The 23,009-nt window shown below is 33.8% G+C and overlaps 1 protein-coding gene across 2 annotated transcripts in view; it reads right to left on the bottom strand.

Annotated features, from left to right (window-relative positions):
• Window positions 1–442: 442 nt before the first annotated feature.
• Window positions 443–23,009, bottom strand: part of LOC118185496 (putative ammonium transporter 3) — a 115,260-nt gene continuing 92,693 nt past the window's right edge. For both annotated transcript variants that reach the window (XM_035355360.2, XM_035355361.2), the window contains exons 7-9: window positions 4,363–4,439; window positions 2,225–2,541; window positions 443–901 (exon numbers count right to left, since the gene is read on the bottom strand). In XM_035355360.2, coding sequence (XP_035211251.1) covers window positions 512–901; window positions 2,225–2,541; window positions 4,363–4,439 — 784 coding nt within the window. In that variant the 3' untranslated portion in view covers window positions 443–511. The remainder of the gene's footprint in view (window positions 902–2,224; window positions 2,542–4,362; window positions 4,440–23,009) is intronic.

Here is a 23,009-nt window from a genome sequence, read left to right as displayed (position 1 = left end):
TTGACATCTTAGGTGACTGCCCTATGCCTTGAACTTAGTTCTGAACTTTACCTAATATATCCCATCACCATTTAATCATGTAATGTGCTGCTGTGGTAAATGAAATTATATAGTAAAATTATTCCGTCTTTATACCGCCTGCATATTTATTTATCATTCCTAATTTTAATGAGCATGAGTTTTATTTTGTATTAAAATGGTATTTCTTACGACCTCAAGTTATGCTTGAGTCCAGTATGAATGTTGGAATAATTTCAAAGTTTATGGTACTTCCTTCGCTAATGTATTACGTCTATAAAATTGTTCATATGACAACTTTGCTTTCAAATATGGGGATCTATATTTTGTTTCTTTAAATGACAAGACAAAAATATAGAATCACTAATATAGCTGATTCTTATGTCATGTGGTAATATTTATGAATATAAACATTTTATTTATTCTATACATTTTATTTGTACAAATACACTAAGTGACATATTTTTTGCTTCAAAATAAGGCTACTTTTATATTAAGGAAGCCGTCTTGATATAGCAGTTTTCTCGTCATCTGACATCCAAGCTGTTAAGACTTCGCGGTCATTATTGATCGCTACTACTGTTTCTTTAGGTACATAAACTGAAGTCAAAGAGGTTGTGTCTGTTGAAGGATAATGTTTTATCGGAGAAAAACTCTCTGTTTGTGTGCTAGAATTTAGTCTGTCTGGAGGCTTAGGCCTTTGTTGTGGTATCTGAGATGTTGACTGAATGCAGAGTTTGATGCTGTTGATGGTAGCTAAGTCCAGCTTTGGGAAATGATTTGATGTGGGGTCAAAGTTATAGTTGATGTTATGTTCTACAAGGTCTGCTCCAGCTTTTTCTTCTTCCGGTGTCATTCTGATGGGCACGAATTTGTTGATAGTCTGGAAGAAACAGAAATTAAAGTAAAGGATTAAATTCGACACGCATGCATGGACGGCACTACAGATATAAAAAATATATGTCCGGACAAAACATTTGAGTTCAAATATATAAAACGTCCGCTAATCTAAACTTATAAACAGCGTCTGGTCGCTAAACATAGACAAAAAGCTAGATATTTAGACACATGGCAGTGTGTCAGCCAAGTATGGAACAGATGGGAAAGAAAACAGCAAGACACTGGCCATGTGTATCATGTGTATCTTGTATGGCCATGTATTTAGAGCTACTTTCGACTCCCCAATTGCTCAAAAACTATTAGACTTAGAAACTTGTAAGTTTGTATGTCTAATAAAGCTCTCTTAAACGCACACCAAATTTCATTATCTACGTATTATATTTATGGAATTATTAAGGTCTGAAAAAGTGACATTTTTATCACTCACTGACTGAATCACTCATCAAAAACCTAGACCACTTCTAAATGACTTAGATACTTGAAATTTGGCATCAAGGTAGATCATTTGGCATATACAAAGGAAAAATACATAAGTTAAATGTATTATTAAACTGTTGATTTTTATTAAAAGTTTTTCGATTTAGAAATTTTATAAATTTCACTTCACAATAATTCTATTTATTTCTTTTATTACGATAAGCTACAGGAATAACACAATTCATTTAAGCTGTTACGATACAATAAGCATATTTCATTATAAAACCATTTACAATTTATGTACTGTTTTCGTGGATGTAAAGAACTACGATTAAAAATGGCCATAAAAGTTTCGGTGCTATGATCTAAAATATTTATTGATACCAAAATGTACAAATATAGATGATTAACTCTTTATAAAGTGAAGAGAATTTAATTCTGACGCCCTCTTGCCTTAGATAAAAAAACACTTACGCACGGTTCTGTATACAAATATCATGTTTTGACTATATATACAATTAATTACTTAACAATCTATATAATCGAATAGGATCTCCGACTAACAGAAATGTCATTTATTACAATAGGATGATAAGTTAATGATTAAATAAATTAAAAAATAATTTAAAGAATTGCCATGGTGTCAAAAATGGAAAATGAAATGAAGCTTTCTGAAGTTCTGAAGCAATGAAATGTTTGCGAGTTGTCTTTATTTTTACAATGAACTACAAAAAAAAATCAAATTGAAACGCAGAGATTTTAGATCTGAAGAATGATGCATTCGAAATTACCTCCTTAATAACTATATCAAAGATTAATACAATGTAATAAAATAAGACAATCATAACGAAATCTAAGAAAATTCATTTTGTGGGAAATATATACTTACGAATAGCAATCCAAATGTTGTGATCATGCTCCAGGCCGTGACAACTATAACAGCCAGAAGTTGCACCCCTAACAATGTCCAACCTCCTCCTCTGAAGAGGCCTGTCAAATGATTGCTCAGATGCATTAGATTATCTTCTTCAACAAAGAGTCCTACAGCTAGCATTCCCCATACAGATCCAGCACCATGTACAGCAATGGCACCCACTGGATCATCAATATGCAACTTGTCTAGCAGCGGGACAGTGCAGTTGGCTAGCAAGGAACCGATGGCACCTACAATAAGGGCTTCCCAAGGATGGAAAAGGGCACATCCACCTAATTAAATATTAAAATTTAATTCATTGCTTTTAAAGTATTTTTCAAATTTATTATGAACAAGAGTATTAAACTGCGACGATAAAACTCTATAAAAAGGAAGGTATTTAGTAAAATGAGAATTGATATGATATATGTAAAACTGGTAAAAATGTGTTTCTAAGTTCTTGACTGCATCTTCTTCAGCTGCCAGAAATGAAAGTAAGATCTGAATCATATGAGAAATTGAATCATAAAAGGGGAATACCAGAGAAGTGTTTTGCAAGAGAGCAGTGATATAAACAAAGAAAAGAGACGAATGTAGAAACGCTGCGATGTATCAGTTGATAGAAAATAATAAAGGAATAACCAACGAAGTCAAGTGCTTTAAAATCTAAAGATAAATGAGAAATAGAATTGGTATTATTAATCAAAATAAGAAAACATTTATGACCATGGAAAGCCTCTAGGAGATGTAGCGCACCTAGTGGAGAAATTCTTTCAATACTTTTGGCAGCACAGAGAGGAAAAGTATTACTATTGTTAAAAAAATGTATAATTTTCTCTCTCTTTTTTTTCTCCTAAGAAGAAGCTCAGACTGCAATATTGTGAAACCTTCTTTTAATGTTCTCCATCTAAGATATTGGTTTTTTACGTAGTTTAGATCTTATTTTCTTACTGGCAGCTATAGATGAAGCCTTTGTCTCGTGGTTTGTGAGTTTTACAAATATTGTGCCAATAGCATAATTTTAGCATGCTTCTTAATGAACTTTACTTAGCATATCGTTTTTATAACGACATGCTAAATAAAGTTAATACGCACATAATAAAGATAACACAACATTAAGAATGAACAACCCCTGTCTGTTCAATATGTCTGTTCAATAACAATTCCTTAATGTTGGAGTCTTAATTTTAATAATTAAGACTTCATTTTAATAAAAAAGACTTAATTATAATAAATAAGACTTAGTGTTAAAGTCTTAATTTTGATATTAAAGGCTGCACAATTATATCACTACGAAAAGAATAACTCAAGATCTAAAGCCTTAAATTAGAATTGCTAATTTCCATCATTTGTAATTTTTTGGTGTAAACTTCAGATTCGTTAATTTACTGTTAATACATTATTTTTTAAAATCGATTTCATTAATTTTCTATAGTAAATAATTCGCACTATATTTTTATTCTGTTGATTGTTGGAGAGAAATAAAACTTCTCTCCAACAATCAACAGAATAAAAAGCACTAGAAATTAAATTTGTTCTTTAAATTTCGTAGTCCAACTAATCTTAAGATGCTTTATTTTTTAAAGATGTTTTAAAGATTTTAGCTTTGACTTGCATTTGTTTTGTTCTTAAAGTGAAACAATATCGCTCAGCCGATTTTACAGCTCAGCCGCTAATGGGTCTAGTTCACAGAATTTTAAGATTTGGTTGAACTATCAGTGTTCGGAGTCTTCTCAGTCCTGCCACTGTTTGAATAGTAGCAGGCTAATCTTTTATGAGAATAGAAGTGAATGGCATTAAGCATGATTCCTGTAAGACTCCTGCCTTTGTAGAGTATTAAAATCATTTAGACTTATTTAAATTCTTATTTTGCATTGGTGTTATCTTAGGATTTTAAAGAGTTAATAAGATGTTTTTGTTATAGTCATTAGGTTAGTTGGAAGTATAAAAGATGAAAAATATGCAACCGCCTTCGCCGGGAATCAAACCACGGACCTCTGGAATACCGGCCCAGCGTGCTACCGTTACACCACGAAGGCACGCTAGGAAAGCGGGAGAAATACCTTATAAAGTAAGAATTAGTAAGATTCTCTTAGAAAAAAATAAAGTCTTACCTGTGATTGCTACAAGAGACGCTAATATGCCGTTTATGAGATAAGTGACGAGAAATTTCTTGCGATGTATAAAATAGCTGTAAAACAGTCAAAACATTATTATTAACTACAAATCTTTTATAAATAATTTCATATTAAAAACGTAATTTACTTTTATACAACAGTTAGTTAAATAAATTAAAAGTATCAAATTGCGTTGAATGAAAACCAGCTCTGGAATACTAATATTGAAATGTTAATGATAAAAACCTATAAATTTTCTATAAAAATGTTATAATATTTGAATTAAGGTATCAATTTATGAATCTGTATTAACTGAAATCGCATTCATATTCCACATTGAAAAATCCACGAAAACGCCCACCCAACCAGTCAATTTGGTTTAGTTGGTTACGACAAAGCACACTATGGCTATCTGCTTAAGGAGATGGGATGCCTTTTTGGAGGACTTTCTAAGGGAAACTGTTTCGTATACAAGTTATATATGGTGAAAATCATGAAAACGCCCACGCAGCCAGTCTGTTCGCCTGGAATCGAACCCAGGTCGAACTACCAGTGTTCATCGATTTTACCGCTCAGCCGCTAGTAGGTATGGTTCACAGATTTTAGGATTTGGTTGAACTATCAGTGTTCGGCGTCTTCCCAGTCCTGTTTGAATTGTAGCAGTCTAGGAAGACATATATCCGAAATAAATAACTTCATTAATTTATTTGCTAGCAAATACAGAGATACGAGTCTGGATCTAATCTTCGCGTCATCCCATTAGCATAATCGGCCCTAGATATTATTGCTATCCAGAGCAAAAAATTATATGAAAGGAATTTGGGATTTCAAAGGACGTCTGATACTGCTAGCATTTTTCAAAGAGATAATGAGACAAAATAAGACATGAGGCCTTTAAACTCTCTCAGGAGAAAAGCCGAATGAAGTAGATACTTATTATTGGTAATTTATTTCATGCACACAGAATCGACAATAGCTTAATAAAATTTATTTTATCCATAGAAATATTTCCCAGTTCTCGAACTTTCCACAGAAATATTCGTACAGCTTTTCACAAAATCACAGAGTACAATCGGTAGTTACACCTACTACGAGGGAGCGTTAAACATAAAGCAAGGCAAAGCGCATCTAAAAGGCGAAGCTCTCGTGGATATTTTGACACTCCGAATTCGTTTCCCGTGGCCGCAGAGAAATTTCTAGTACTTCTCGAAATTACTGGAAGGTAATTGAGGGTAAGGTACGGTTGCAGCTACATATAGAATCAATTACAGTTATTCATTTAGAATACACATCACGGTGAACAAGGACCTAACCAAAATGTCGCCATATGGTCGCCAAAGTTACCGACAAAAATAAGTCACCCAAATCGTCGCCAGCTTGGCAAAATCTCGCCAATCTAGCGAGATAGTCATTTAATCAAAGTTAGACTTTCCCCTGCATTTAGATTTCCATGTTACATTATACGAAAATAATACTACAAGTTCGCATGTTATTTCTCTAAAATTATTTACTTAGGTACAAAATTCGTAACATTATCATTAATGTTTTCCTAAATTAAAAAATTTTCACTCACTGAGAATTTATGTTTTCAAAATTATAGAAAACGTTTCACTTTTACGTACGAGTCAATTGCATCAATAAGAAATTGGCAACTAGCAATGCCTGAATTACTACTTCAGATAAAAACTGAAATCTTTTTGCAGCTTTTATAGAATAGATAAATAAATCAATTCCTTAGATCTAGTTCAGCTTTTCGAAAGAAAATAAACAAAAATATTTTAAATTTGTTCACAACTAGAAATTATACTAAGTCCCTTCATACAATTTATTGATTGCTAATACGTAATAAAACGTTAAGCTTGTAAGAATTCACTACTGTAAATTCCGCGACTATAGGTTGGCAAAATCACTACCATCAACAACAACAACAAAAAAAAAAAAAATCGCGTGTTGGAAGCTAAACAAATGCTTTTCTATAAACCTTTTCCTACGTTTGAAAAAAAGAAAGACTTCGTTTTTTTTTTTTTTTTTTTTTTTTTTTTTACAACGACGGAGGGAGGGTTATTAAGGTCTTCACATTTACTCTGGGAAATAAGAGATATTGCCTGTAAATATTTATTTGCAGGACGTATTGCGATGCGTAAACAACAATTGTGTTGAAAGTTTCTACTTAAATTCTTTTTTCTTTCATCGATATAGTTCAAGGTCGATGCAGCAAAGGTGTTTTTTGTAACTGGATATTTAGTTTTATACTGACGATGTTAAAGTTCTGAAGACGAATAACGCATGAGAATTTCTTTTGACTTGCATTTAAATAGCTTGCAGAGATTAGCAATACGTGTTTTACTGTAACAGGAAACATAAATGAGAATATGAGAGATAATTTAAAAATCAACTTGAGACCACTTTGGTTTTATAGAATATCTCAATGCATTTTAAGATGATGCGGGATTATTTTTTTTTTCAAATATTATAAATATTCTGTGCTTTTGATGGATATCAATCGCTTCTTCAGCAGGCAGAAATACAAATTATTGGAGAATTTATTACTTCGCGTCTTAATTAATAAGAGAACTAGCTCTGGGGAAGCAGGTCTCAGTATGATTTAATTAATACTTTTCAAATTAACACAGCCTAAAATTCTCATAAAAACATCAATCTGACACTAGAAAAGGAGGTATAAATAAATCTTCCGCATCTATAAATCATTATTGGTCTTTTAATCATTTTCTAACTTTACTTTTGCTGAAAGTACAGTGGTGGCCAAAATTGTGGACACTTTTGGAAATTTTTATGTTTTTGAACTTTGTATGCTTATAGAAAATGTTACGTTTCGCAAAATGCAAACTTGTATATATCATTTTAAAGAGAATTTATTACTGAATTCCGTACAAAACACAAAATTCAATTATTTGCAATACACAAAAAGTTATATGTACATTAATATAAATAAAAAACACTTATGAAGTCGCCTGGCCAATCACTGTTCTTGTTCTGAGAACCAATCAAATGTTAGTAACTGCCAGTTGACAGAAGTTGACCAGAAGCTGACATCAGTTGACCAGAAGCTGACATCATGTTTACACTTGAAACAATTCATTATTTTGCTTTGTTCTGTAGAAGGAGGACCTGTTTCTTATACACTGCAATTACAAGTAGGAAGTTTTGTAAAAATTTTTAATATTTAGTCAAGAAGCAATGACATCAAATAAAAGAGTAGATTGGACACCTAGAAAGAGATGTAATATTATTGTGTTACGAGAAAGTGGTCTTTCCTATGCTGAAATTGCAAGACAGGTGGGTGGTTCAGTGACTACATCTGGAGTCCGAAAAATTTGTTTACGATATCAGGAGACAAATTCAATAAAAAACAAAGAAGGAAATGTCCGAAAAAGGTGCACCACATCTATTGATGACAGAAGAATAAAAAGACTATGTCTCCAAGATAGAAACATCAGAAGTGATCTGAATGATGCTGGTGTTTCTGTCAGTTCAAGAACAATCAGGAGAAGATTAACAGATGTTGGACTGAGAGGTAGAATTCCACGAAAAAAGCCTTATCTTAATTTTCAGCAACGAAAAAAAAAAGACTACATTGGGCAAAGGAACACATTAATTGGACAGATGATCAGTGGTCACAAGTTATATGGAGTGATGAAACTAAGATATCGTTATTCGGTAGTGATAGGCGAAAATATGTAAGACGTAGAATAGGAGAAGAGCTACATCCTGACTGCATTCAAGCAACTGTGAAGAACCCAGTTAGTGTTATGATTTGGTCATGCATGTCAGCAGATGGTATTGGTCGCCTTCATGTCATCGATGGGACACTGAATGCCAGAAAATACATTAACACTATTCTAGAACCAAACCTTCTACTTTCCATCAGAGATCTCTTTCCCAACAATGCTTCGTTTATTTTTCAACAGGATTCTGCTCCTTGCCACACGGTCAAAATATCGAAAGAGTGGTTTCGTACAAATAGCATTAAATTGTTGTCATGGCCAGGAAACAGTCCTGACCTCAATCCTATCGAAAATTTGTGGCACCGTTTGAAAACTCTTGTCCGAATGAGGCGCCCGTCAAATAAAAGGGAACTAATTGAGGCTATAATGGTTTCCTGGGATCATGTAATAACGAAAGAAGAGCTTAAAACTCTTGTCAGCTCAATGAAACGTCGATGTGAAGCTGTAATAAAAAATAAAGGGTACCATACTAAGTACTGATAACTCACTGCAAACATCACTATCTAATGTATATCGATAACTATTATCGTTTAACTTTTTTTTGTATTGCAAATAATTGAATTTTGTGTTTTGTATTGAATTCAGTAATAAATTCTCTTTAAAATAATGTATACAAGTTTGCATTTTGTGAAACGTAACGTTTTCGATAAGCATACAAAGTTCAAAAACATGAAAATTTCCAAATGTGTCCACAATTTTGGCCACCACTGTATACTGTCAGGTTCATTTTAATTTCCTAACCAATTACTTTAAATTACTCTTTTATCAAGCCTCCATTCACTTCCCGACCCGAATATGAATTTCCACTACGCGTGATATTTAAATTAGGTATAAAGAAGGAAATATTTAAAGCGAGGGTTTGAAGAGTGAAATCAGAGCATGTTCTGCTTGCTTGAAGGCCACGTTGCTAACGTTGATCCTCTAGCGATTAGAATTCTGCGGTGTTGAGTTATTCTTGCCATTAAGCTTGTTTACGCCGACTTCTGTCAGAGCCAACTTGCGAGTTAGTTAAACTGTGAAGCCGTTAGGCTATAGTTAAACTTCATTAATGTTAAGTTTATCCATTATCTTTGATTTAAGCCAAAAGTGTTGGCTTCTCTAAGCACGAGTTGGTGCCATCTGTTAAACTGTCACCTTAAAATCAATCAACTTATTGATTTAAATTTTAATCTAGTTTTATCCAATATTTTAATCGCTTTAATAGTTTTTTTAATTTCTATTTTGCTCTCTAAATGACGCTACGATTCTTCTTCTTTCATTACTTATTTTACATAATAGAACAGGAAGCCCGCTTCAGCCTCGTTCAAAATGCATTGTATTTTTCGATAACACTAATGCCAATCTTAATTTGAATTTCGTGTAATTTTAAATGTAGAAATCGAGTTCCTCTCTTTTTACACTAATGAATAATTTTAAGCATTTTATTTTATTCCTTCTAAATTTTGATTGCCTCGAAACTTCAGAATTAAAAATAAAATTTCTTACAGGCAGAAGTTGTTTGATATCCGGATACGTTTTTCAAAATTAGTGCTTTAAATTAAATTTTATTCACTGAAAGTTTCCAAAGAATGTGCTAATGATTAATTTTTACTGTAAGTAAATTTTGGAACTAACGAATTAAATTTTTTTTTCAAGTATCCTTGAAAGATGCGTTGATTTTTATGAAACGTATCTACAGCGAAAGCAATGCATAAAACAGATAATATAACGCAACAGAATAGGAAACAAAATGCGTTCTATAGTTTCGATAAGTTTGAAAAATAATAGCAAGAAAACCTTGCAATTTTATCGTAATTTTATTTTTTTTAATTCCTTCGTCTTCTACAAGATGAGTTTTATTTCGTGTATAATATCCGTTACGTGTAAGGTATTACGAAATGCATTTTTAATACTCGTTTAATACATATATATGTTAATAAAATAAAGAAACGCGTACCTTTATATAAAATATTAACGATTACCGTAAGAAAGAAATGAAAAATTAATTCATTTAAATGAATTTCCTAAAATTTGCGTATGTATGCATGTATTTATCCAATTAATTATTTATCTGGCTCTCTTGAGATTGAAAAACAAGGTAAAATTTAATTAGTGCTAAATTTATAAATAATATAAATTTTAGCGTAAATAAACCTTAAGAATAATACTTTCAAGTGTAAATAGAAATGAACTGAATAGAAAATTAAATTTGGTCATTGTACTTGAAACTCATTTTAATACATGGAAATTTATAACAGTTAAAAATTAATTTCCAGAACTACAAAATTACAAGGGTTGGATAAAAAGTAACGGCAACACGTCGATAGTTCAGAAAAGACTCCCTTAGCAGTGGTAAAAACATTTACAGTTCCTTCATATCATCGCCTGCCATATTTACTACCTTCTGCCAAATTACCGAAAGACACTATACACTATTAAGACGTCTATTACTGTTGATGTCTGACTGTGATCATTCTAAAGCGCGCCTAACCTCCTCTTTGCTGATTTAATGGATTCTTCTGATTTAATGGATTAAATTCTTCCCCGAAACTAGGAAACATCTGATCAGTGTCACTTTGAAATTTACAAAGTTTAACCACTTATAGCCACTTTTGAACAACTTGCAACGTTTTGGCTTTTCGTGATAATGACCATTGTGCTTATGCCCACCTTCATCGCAAGCAACCATAATCGTTGCAGGCCAGCGGATGAGCCAACAATATTTTAGAAATTTATATTCAACATGCGTCTATTAGAAATGCATAAGAGAATGTGTATGCATAGCTAATTCTGTTTAAAATACTTGAATTGGATTGAATAACTCTTAACAAACAATATCACTTACAGTACCATCTCATATTTTTTTCCATCCTGTTAAGTTTCTTGTACACTGGTCAATAAAATTAAAAGGTAATGACAGAAACAAAACGTAACTGATACTTAAAGAAGAATTAGAAATCGGTACAAAAGCATTAGTTAACGTAGATTACAGTGTTTGGTAGTTGATTATTCACAGAAATTTGAAATTCAAACCAAATTTATGGCAATTGAAAAATGATGGAAAAACTAAGTCCCCTTCTCCCTTGTATAAAAAATATTTCTTTAATATACAGTGTGGTCAACTTGGACAGATATGCATACCTCATGTCTTGATTTCATGGACTTGGGTTTAATTTCATTGGACTTGATTTCATTGATTTCAAGCGCTGATGAAGTCTTGTGAAATTGCATGCCTTTCTTCCAAAACTGCACTTTTCAGAGGATGTGGGGAGGAATTTGGTGAGCTGAAATTCGGCGCCCTAAAGATTTGCACACATGCTGAATCGGGTTCAATTCGAATGGGTAAGATGAGCAATCCATTAGAGTGATAGCTTCTGTTTGCAATTTTTCTGACATCCCATATGCTTGATGAGGACGAGCATTGTCATCCATTAGCAAAAAATGCTGGGGCAACAGCACCCCTAAGAAGTCTTACTTGGGGTTCCAATACCTCGTTCATATATCTCCGAGCAGTTAGAAAGCCTCCTTGAAAGATATGCAGCTCGGTGCAGCCATTTGTCATGATTCCTCCCCAAATTATTAAATCACGGTAGTGGAAATCGGATATTTCAGAGAAAGGAAAAAACACGCAATTTGCTTTCAATATGGGAAGGCAAGTTTCGTGTTCCTTTCTTTCTCTAGATCAAAAGACTAGAATTACTAGAATTACTAGAATGCTAGAATTACTGTTCAGTCTATATCTGGACTCGCCTAATCGGGCCCAGTCGTCTTGGCTTCATTGAACATGATGACTGAATCAGATCAAACGGGCCGCTCTGGAAATTGGATTGAGTGGGACACAAACTCATTGGTTTTCTAGCCCACAGTCTAAACTCGTTAAGTCTTCGTGCAGCAGTATAACAGCTAATTTGAGTTCCTGTGGCAGCCTGAAGTTTTAAAACCAAATCCCTTATAGTCGCTTCGCTTTTTCATCGAGCCGACAACGGAAGAAAGCTATCTTCTGAGGAAAAAGTTGCACTTGGGTTTCCTTGACTAGGCTATCTATCAATGGATCCAGTGCTTAAAAAGCGGCTCCAAATTCTTGATCTGATACTTTGAGGGATATTCAAATCCTGGGCGACCTCAATTTGTCTTTGACCTTCCTCGATTCTATTAATTATTCGAAATTTTTAACCTTCACATAAATGATGCCTTTGGCCCATAACTACTGAATAACGGTTACTCTCAAGAAACCACATTTATCTTAAACAACACTACAGACCGGAATTCAACATGGGTCTATTACGCACCCCATTGTTCAGTCACCGAATTTGCGTATTTACGTCTCTAACGCATGCGCGGAAGTGCTATTTTGTGTTCAATTGTATTTAATTAACAGAGTAAATAATTACAGCATTAGCATTGGTTGCAACATTAACTTAGTGAGAATATTTTTCTCATTATCTTTTTATTTTTATGATCAGTGTAAATATGAAGTATATTGCAAATCCATTAGTATTAACTCATTTACTGTGTAATTAATATCTGTTAGGTTCTTTTATTTCAGTTTTATTTTATATTAATTAATGTATTCTTTATGCCGTTCATTTTTTAATGTCGTAATGTATTTGTGCATTTAAGTACTTTTACTTTTGCATCATACCATTCATTGTACATTATTCCGTGAAATTTTACTGCTTCAATTTTGAATGTCCCTTTTGAAGTATCTTAAGTTCCTTTACAATCGAATTGTGTCGTATACAGATATTCCTAAATTTACCCCTGCAGTTTTTACAATTAAGGTTCCCATTTAATTCATATCTGTTTGTATCTTATATATGTATCGCTCCTTGACTGTATATTATATATTGGATTTATAATGTAACTATTGTTCTGTTTTGCTCACTAACTTTTATAATTGCATTTTGTTCCATATACGTTTCTAGTTTTAATTACTTTCAATTACACTCAAAAGTTCACCATTTTGTAATTATGCAATTGTATTAATGTACACGCTAATTCACTTTATGAAGCTTTTTCTTTACTGTTTACTTTGCAATCCTTTTCAAACATTGTTAGTAATTTGTCAGATTTCATTCAAACACCTCCTCGAATTTAACATTTCAGGTATATATATGTATACATGTAAAATTAAAAAGTAAGTAGATATTCGAAAAAGATTCTGTTTCAGGTATGTGCATCCTACGCTCTGTACTATAGACAGTTACAGCAGTATGGTCGTTTACCTACTTGGTGGATCAGCCGAATGGCTGTTTGCGAAAGGAATGAAAAGACCCAGGGCATGCAGTCGGATGAGTATGCCAATAAACTCTGACAGAAGGAATGGTATGGGGGATGTTCCAATAATTCGCAGAAGATCGCAGAAGTCCATGAAACTGTCGCTAGAGATTCACGAAAATGCTCGAATTATGATAATGCACATTGTCATGGGGAATGATGAGGTCTATCATCTGCGACGTCATCTGCGTCCATCATTTAGAAGAAAGAGACGACACTTGTTGGTGGTGAATTCCATGATCCTCCATGACAATACATTTACACAGTGCCCTAATAGGAGCGCTGTCATGGATCTGCAGCGATGCTGAAGGTGGGGAGGCTCTGGAACCTTCGTTATACTCACTTGATTTGAGTTCACACGACAATGATCTCTTCTTCAAAATAAAACATCCACTTTGAGAGATTTATTAGAACAGCGGACAGAAGGTTATCCATGCTTTAGGGCTATCGGTGCTGGTCATAAACATATGTGGACGTGCTGTTGTGAGATGCTCTCCCATAATTTGGTAGAAGTTGGTAGATATGGCAGACAATTATACTGAATGATTGTACATATTGGTCCTATGGTATAAAATCTTTTTAGAGCGACCGACGTGTTGCCACTGTGCTTTATCTAATCCTTGTAAAATAAAATGTTGAAAACAACAATGTCAAATGCTAGCGAGAGAAAAATATTTATGATATTATTCCATAAGAAGTTGATAATACATGAAAATGTTGTTCTTATTTAATTGAACAATAGCCTTGATTATTAAAAATGAAGCTGTAATTTTTTTTTCTCTCGATCGCTGGCACATGAGACTTGCAAGAACTATTTTCAACAAGTGTAGTAATAACAATTTCTGTTTTGCCTAAAGAGGAAATTCAACAATAACATCTAGTTTCAGGTGTTGATAAAATGTAAAAAATCATTACAGCTATAATTTTTAATATGTCGATCTTTATACCTATCTCGTACTTTAATTTAAATTGTAGTTTCGAGGGCAATTACGAGTACGAGTAATAAAAATAAGTTTCAATTACAAGTGTAAACATTGTTTTAATAACTTCCATTCATTTCTTTTAATTAAATTCTATTTACCTATTTGTCTACACGAAACTAATTAATGATATATGTTAAAGACCTATGTTAATTGCTCCCGAAGAAATTATAAATATGCAGTTTATTTTTGGCTTCTATGAGTTCAAATTGCATTAGTTTTTATAAATGATTTTTTTAACCAACTAAAGCTTAAATTTTGAGGCTACTTCATTCATTCATTTAACTATGTTCTTTTGGTTTCCGAAAATTACTTTGAGGCCTTATTTAATGAAAGCAACGTATAATCAAGTGTTCTAAACACAAGTGTGTGGTTCTTTATAAAATCTTCGAAGTATTCATAGAATTAAAACTTGTAATTTAAGTTCTTATTTAGATAAATCACGCAACTAAGTTTTATTTTAATTAACGATTTATTTCTTACGGGGAATCTTTCCTGCTCTTCTAATGTTTCGACGGCTTCATCAGAAAATTCACATAAAATGAGTATAAAAAATGAAAGAGAATCTAAGCTTAGAGAGGGAGCTTTGGCAAATTAGTCTCACAGTGCAGTGACTATGTTTCGTTTTGCTGGAGTACTTATTACTATAACTACTTGGGTAGGTGTTTTAACACAGAAGCCAGGTACTTTGACATTACTATTTAATTTGTAAATAATTCAGCTAGTATTATATTCATTGGCGAGTAATGGAAGTTATGCTTAATTACCAAGCACTAACGTCAAACTGAAATACAAATCAGTATTTATTTCAACTGAAAATTTATTCAGTTGAATAGATAGCTGAAATATTTATTTCAACTGCTTTTATATGTTTGTTATCAGCATATATTACATAAATTAAAATTATGAGGCATTTAAATAAGCTTACGGATTATTAATTTAATTAGAGTATAACTTTATAACTAGTTGAATTAGACTTTAAAAATCAAAGCAATAAGGGAAAATTTATTAATCGTTTTATTTTTAGTTCTTATTTTAGTTGAAATTTTCTTCAGGGTCCTTAATTGATATTTAATGATTAATGATTCCTTTATTATTAATATTTACCACCAGTAATATCGATTGCAAATTTTCTACAGCAGTTTAATTACTTAAATTTAAATATTAATGAAACTCTCTACGCATAGAAAGCTTTTCATTATCATTACTAATTGAAATTGATTTTTACCCCTGCCTCCCCCTTGCACCTAAGTAATTAATTACATTGATAAAATGAGTTTTAAGAACGCTCACTCAGACAATTCTCAAAATATCTTGACACACGCATTTTCCAGAATTTTCGTTTTCGTTAGTTTGTTTTAACCAATAATAGAGGTCAACACTATGGAAAGTCAAAGCCATTGAGTCTGCTCTGCATGAGTTGAAGATCGATACAAAATAAGGGATGTCGTGTGAAAAGTCACAGTTGGTTCATTCTTCAATAAGGTAAAATCGCGCGGACTGAAAAGCGCTGTCATTGAAAATGACATCTCAGAAAAACTCGATATCAGTGCTTTTGAAAATTAAGGCTGTTTCAAATTCCCAGTGCCACACAAATCCTATTCAACAAATCCATATGATCTTCACCCGGTGTAATCACATTCAGAAAATATTTTTTAACCAATCCTCAAACAATTATCACTGTGCTTTAACCACAATAGGGCTTGAATATATTTGGAAGAAGTTTTCAGCAAAAAATAAGACTGCTTTGTAAGTACAGGTATTAAAAAAGATTGGCTAAAGTAGGAAATGTATTTATTTTGTAATTTTGGAAATAATAATAAGTCTTGTAATAATAATGAGTAATAAGTAAGTCTTGTAGTAATAATAATAATAATAACATGTCTTGTAATAATAATCTATGAATTTCTATGAATTAATAATTTTGAAATAAAATATCTCGGTAATTTTTTCTCAAACTTGGGTGTCAAACGTTTTATATTTTCATTTTTCATAACGAGTACAAAGTTTTCCTAAATACAAGTATGGGACTGGAGGACGGTTTAAAAAGTTAGAATTAGTAATTTTTATAAAATTGGTTTTTTTAAATTAAAAATTTCGAAACATAAATTTTTGAGTATATAAAACAATTTTGTTAATGGAAGTATATGTTTATGAGCAACGATTGCGAAAATAAAGCCGGGTGCGGACTTTTGTCAACACGGTGTTATAATACATATGACATAAAATAATAAAGTTAATCTGCTGCATATGCTATTCATAAGATTTCTGTGAATAAATTATTAAGTTTTCAGGAAGTTAAAAAAGGATCTGCAGATTTGTAGTTGCGCAGTTCTAGAGTTATAGTGTGTTCTTCTGCTCAGAATGTTCACGAAATAGTCATGACATATACGTGAAAATTGTAGATTTGAATTTGTTTTTTAGACAGCGGTAATACATTCTATATAGAAAATACCTGAAGTGGACACCACATGACTTCCTTGTAAGGCTTATTAAATTATATTCATTTTTTGCTGCACTTAATTAACTCACCGAGCCAAGTAACTCAATAATACATAAAATTTATTTCCTTGAATTTAATTAGAGCTATATTTCTCCTTCAATCAATTCAGTTCTCACTTCGCGGCAAATCAAAAATACATAAACACTCAAAACATCTTCATTACAAATTGTAAAGTAGACACACACACAAACACACATACACACACACACACACACAAAAAAAAAAAAAAAAAAAAAAAAAAAAAAAAAAAAAAACCTGAAACACCAAATACAGTTAAAAACAGCAGTTTTTACAATTAAAGTTAAAATTCTCTTCCGGATCCTGAGATAATTCAAGTGATTTTGCCGAGGTTACTTCCCCAAGTGCAAGACTTTATTGAATTAAGGAATCCGACTACACTGGAAAAATTATTTGAGCTGGCAATCCAGTTTGAAAGTAGAAGAACGGCGGACATTGAAAGAAGACGCCAATATCAACAACGAAACCAATTTGGTGCGCCAAGACCACAGCAAAGTCAAGCACACGGCTACGGAAGCAAAGCGAATCAGTGGGCAAGGAAACCCGAGCATTCAAAAACACCCGGCGAACTTCGACAGTTCAATAGCAATCCAGGAAAAAAGTCTCAAGGCCAGTGGAAAAAGAAGGAAAGCATGGAAATGAAAAATGATTTAAACTGAAACGGATTTCTGCTGACGGGAGGGTGCGGAAATCCGAAGGCCAAGAAAACCCCTCTTCCTTCAAGTTAAATACAGTAATGGTGAAAAATTTGACTCTTCCGAAGATTGAAGTGTTGGTGAATAATATCCCAGCCACCGCACTCCTGGATACAGGCGCACAGTGTTCCTGTGTGGCAGAAGATTTTTTTAGAAAGTAATTTCGTAAATATCGCATATATAATTCGGATAATACGACAGTGTTAGCTGCTCAAGGAGAAAGATGTAAGTGCATAGGTAAATTACCACTATACATCCGTATCAAGGACGAAGAAGTAAAGGTTATGTTTTTCATAGTAAAGAATCTGCAAGCACATATTATCTTAGGAATAGATTTTCTTTCAGAGGCACAAGCAACGCTGGATTTTAATGAAGCGTCCCTTAAGCTGACGAGGAAACCAGTTCGAGAAGAAAAGGCTGAACCGCAGATGTTAAACCTTGACCACCTGCCTAATGAAGAGCAACGAAGAATCCGACAAGTAGTAAGTGAATTTGCTTCGTTATTTAGTGATATTCCAGGATTTACTCAGGTTACTAACCATAGTATTGAGACCGGAGATTCAATGCCAGTTCGCTACAAAGCATACCGGTATGATAAGAATAAGGAAAAAATTATAGAATGGCATATCACCGATATGCTACGTAAAAAGATCATAACGCCCATCTCAAGTAGTTATGCTATCCCGGTGGTTTTATGTAAGAAAAATAATGACTATCCATTGACACATCCAAAAAGGTGGCGATTCGCGATTGAATACTGTAAATTAAACTTCATAACTAAATATCCGGTATATCCGTTACCTATTATTGAAGAAATTCTAAGGAACATAACATCGACCAAATATATGACGACTTAACGACTGGTTATTTTCAAATAGGGTTTAGGCCTGAGGACGTGCCTAAGACTGCTTTTATAACCAAGTCTGGCACTTATGCATTTCTGCGTATGCCGTTTGGCCTTTCAGGGGCACCGGCAACATTTCAGCGATGTATGGACATTGTGTTAAGGCCTGTTATTGGAAAGTCCACATTTATCTATTTAGACGATATTATTATTACTAGTGATAATCTCGACCAACATGTACAGGATTTAAGACAGGTGTTTTCTTTATTAAATTAGGCCGGTCTAAAAGTTAATGTCGAAAAGTGCAAATTTGCAGCCCCTGAATTAAAATATTTAGGTTACAAAATATCTCAGAAAGGAATCGAGACAGACGAATCAAAAATAATTGCTGTACAAAAGTATCCGACTCCAAACACGGCGAAGAAGCTCTCTTCTTTTCTAGGACTTTGTTCATATTATAGGTCCTTTATAAAAGATTTTGCAGCTATTGCTGAACCATTGTTAAAATTAAAAAGGAAAAAGGCAAGATTCTTGTGGACGGCCGAAGCCAATAGTGCGTTCGAAAAATTAAAGCAAGCATTAACGCAAGCCCCTGTGTTGAAATTTCCTGAAAAGGATGAGAATTTAGAAATTTCAGCGGATGCTTCTGATTATGCGGTAGGAGCGGTACTTTCACAAAATCAGCAGCCCGTGGCATTTTTTAGCCGAACTTTAAATCAAACACAAAGAAACTATTCCGCGACCGAGAGAGAGGCACTTGCAGTTCTGTTAGCAGTGCAAAAGTTCCGAGTCTATTTTGGAAAGGCGGCAATAACAGTGTACTCTGATCATGCGGCGGTAACTAGATTGTACTCAGGGAAAACTTATCCCCAAGGTTAATAAGATGGGCACTCAAGCTACAAGAATATAATCTGGTAATCAAGCATACCCCCGGAAAGGAAAATATCGTAGCAGATGCCCTATCCAGAATTTAAATAGATGAAGAAGTTAATACTGTAAAGGTGGCAATGCTCACAGCATGTACAATAAATTCCCGAGAAACTGTAATAGCCTAACTGGGTAAGGATCCTGAGTTTGGAAGCATTTATGAGTATTTAAAGGATCCTGAAAATTTTAGCCACCAAGTTATTGTGGCGATAAGAAATAGGGCGGCCCATTACGAACTAATAGATGGTCTACTATTTTATACAAAAACTACGAATTCCAACAACGAATTTCGACCTGTTATCCCAGCTAGTCTTAGATTAAATATCCTGCAGGAGTTGCATGACAGCCCTTTAGCTTCTCATGCTGGTATTCGAAAAACTATACAACGCGTACGCGAGACAGTCTATTTTCCTGAACTGCAAAAGTTAACAAGGGCGTATGTCCAGTCCTGCTCAACATGTCAAGCAGTTAATTATATTAATTTCCGCCCGGCCGGGTTTCTAAATAGTATTAAATCCGAATTTCCAAATGAAATAAGTGGCATCGATTTATTGGGCCCTTTCCCAAAAAGTCAGTTAAATAAAAGTCGCTATCTCCTTGTTATGGTTGATCATTTTAGTAAGTGGACCGAAATTGTTCCCATAAAACGAGCCTCCGCGAAATTAGTTACTGATTCTATTTTAAATAAATATATTTTAAAATACGGGGCGCCCTTAAAAGTTATATCGGATAATGGTCCTCAATTTGTAAGTAATGTATTTGAAGACATGTGCCAAAAACTGGGCATACGTCATTTAAAAATCCGTATCGGCCGCAATCAAATATAGCGGAACCGTATCGGCCGCAATCAAATATAGCGGAACGGGTCAATAGAAATATAGTGAAAATTATCCGTAGTTATGTTAAAAATTTTCATAAAAGCTGGGATAACTATGTCAATGAATTTGCTTTCGCCCTTAGGACCGCAAAACATGATACAACGGGCAAAACTCCTGCTGAGTTATTTTTAGGCAGAAAGATTATAACGCCGTTAGATAAATTATTTTATGTGCAACAAAGAGCCCCCGAATTTAAAATGGATGATATAGAAAAATTAATTAAAGAAGCAAAAAAGAATACTGAAATAACACAGAGAAAACAGAAGCTTTATTATGATTTGAAACGACGGGGAGTAACTTATAAAGTAGGGGATGAAGTGTTAAAATTTAAGCATTCACTTTCTTCAGCACCAGAAGATAAAACTGCCAAATTTTTTCCACGATTTGAAGGACCATATGTCATAGAAAAAATAACTCACCCTGTAGTGGTGTTAAAAGCCAGAAATGGTGAAACCTGCTCCGCAAACAATGATCAAATAAAACCCTACTATGATCGTAATAAAATGCAAATTTTCAAAGCTCTTTTGCAGGATCCGGCACGGCAGACACGGCAGGCACAAGCTCCAGAGGTGGAACAACGTCAAGCACAAGGACAAGCCATTGAAAAGAGGCAGGAGCAATTGAAAAGAAAGTTTCCCCGTTGGAAAATTGAAGGAACAAGAAAAAGAAGCCGTTCCACCGTCCAGAAAAGAGAGCTCACGAACACCCCCAGAATGAAGAAGGGAGAAGTACGACGAAGGCAAAGAAGGCCAGGAGAAATAACGGCGACTATAACCCGGCTCCCAAACGGAAGATCAACTCATCGGACAGGACTCTCCGCAGCAAATGTCGCCGAACTGCGGAAGGGCCACCAGCGGCGGAGGAAAAGTTACAAGGAAAATTTGAACGGCCAGCAACGAGGTCCAAGCAGGAACGCGAAAGAAGTGTCCCGGTTCCGCCAAGACGAGCTGCCATCAAACGGCCAAGGCAGAGGCGAAAAAGAAGGTATTCAAGGGTGACCGAACTGAAGGAAAAAGAAAGCTTCTAGAGGAAGGCACTGAAGGGCGAGCCCGCACAAGAAGGAGGATAAATCAAACCAGAATCTGCGCTACCTTCCAGGACTGGGCTCAGAAAAGAATGTCTGAATATCACAAATATAAGTAAAATTTTATGTTACTTTGTAAACTTAAGTTAATCTTTCATTCTTACTGCAAGTGGCAGATTTCAAGAAGTTTTACCTCATGTGAGGTCTACCTTTATCGCCAAAAAGGCGAGAAATGAGTTGTTACCGATTTTGGTATTATGTTTTTCAATTACTCGCGCGTAAAACTAAAGTTGATGTATAATAGGAATGTGTAAATACTTAAATATTGTAAAAGTTATTGTATAAATTTTATTTAAAAACATTCTGGCAAGAAAGAAGTTTTAGTCTGAAAGACTTTTTGAAATGTAGTATTTCAATGTAGAAGAATTGGCACTTGCTTTGAAAAGAATAGAAGTTAACAATGTACTACTAATGTATGTTTTAAAATGCGTAAAATTAACGGCATGTTAATATGTTCTTATATACAATGTGAACTGTTATTTTAAATATTAAGAAATACTGTGATATGGTAAAAGTGAAAGTAATGCCAAAAAATATTTTTATTCGTGTGACTGTAAAAAGACCAAATTATGGTGAATATGTGTTAAAGGTTGAATGAATGTAGTTAGGCTCTCTGACGCTACACTTCAGAGTTAGCCACTTTCAGAATAGTACCTCAGGGTTTAGAGTTGAAGATAGGGTGTGTTACGAGGTCTTGTCATGTTGAATTTTAACACTTAATGTTTTGATTGTAGGAGGCAGTGTTGAACACGTATACATAAACACATTCGTGTTTGGTGTTCTTTTACAACACATGTCAGAGAGCACGGGGAGAGATAATTAAAATAGTCATGAATGAAATAAGAATGTTAAGAGAAATATAAATATGCATGTTACTTGCCATTTCATTGTGTGACATTTCATTAAACTAGTTTTCCTTCCAGATCTCTGGAAGGAACCAGATTTGAATAAAAGCTCCTGTTTAGATGCAGTACAGATGAAAAATTGGGTGTCCATGGAGCTACTATTGTAAAAACAAATTTTTTTAAAAAAAAATTTCTAGTTTCTAGTGAGAAATGTTTGTAAAAGATTGGCCTCGCGTAAGATTCTAGAGCTCAAAGTTTTCAACAAGGTCGTTTTAGACCTCAGTTTCAAACTAATTAACTCTGGCGGGAAGTATGTAAGGATCTTAAGTTTTACTAAGATCTTAAGTTTTACTATTTATTTTATTTTAAATCTTTACTATCACTTCTTATTTTCTTCTTCCAGCCAGAATTAAAAGCGTTAACTTATTTATGCAAAATTTGTCTGGCGAACGCCAAGTATTTAAGTTGTGGCTTTTTGCCAAGCGAGAGAGAGGAAGGAGTTAGTCGAAGCAGGCCGCTTGCCTTAGAAGTTTTACTCGGTTGCTGTTTGCCTTCCAGGCCAGAGGTTAAATCCTCTTGATAATTTTAAACGTATTGTAGTGTTAACAGTTCTCTGTACTACACACGGCTTCCTGTTAATATCCGGCCAATCTTACACGTAGACCCTTGTTGATTATTCCAAATTTAAGTTAGAGTTTAGTTATATTTTATATTCTTACGTTCAGACCACAAGTAGTTGGTCTCTGTATTCCGAAGTACGGAAATTATTATAAAGAGTGTAAAATAAAGGGTTTTGTATACCCTTCCTGTGTATCTTGTCTACTTCCCACAGTTATTGAACATAGCTTTAGTAAGCTCCCTGTTCCGA

Source organism: Stegodyphus dumicola, chromosome 7, assembly GCF_044657685.1.
Source record: "Stegodyphus dumicola isolate Sdum_Otavi_A_Nest chromosome 7, ASM4465768v1".
NCBI classification, from domain to species: Eukaryota; Metazoa; Arthropoda; class Arachnida; order Araneae; family Eresidae; genus Stegodyphus; species Stegodyphus dumicola.
This window is presented reverse-complemented; position numbering and strand designations above follow the sequence as displayed.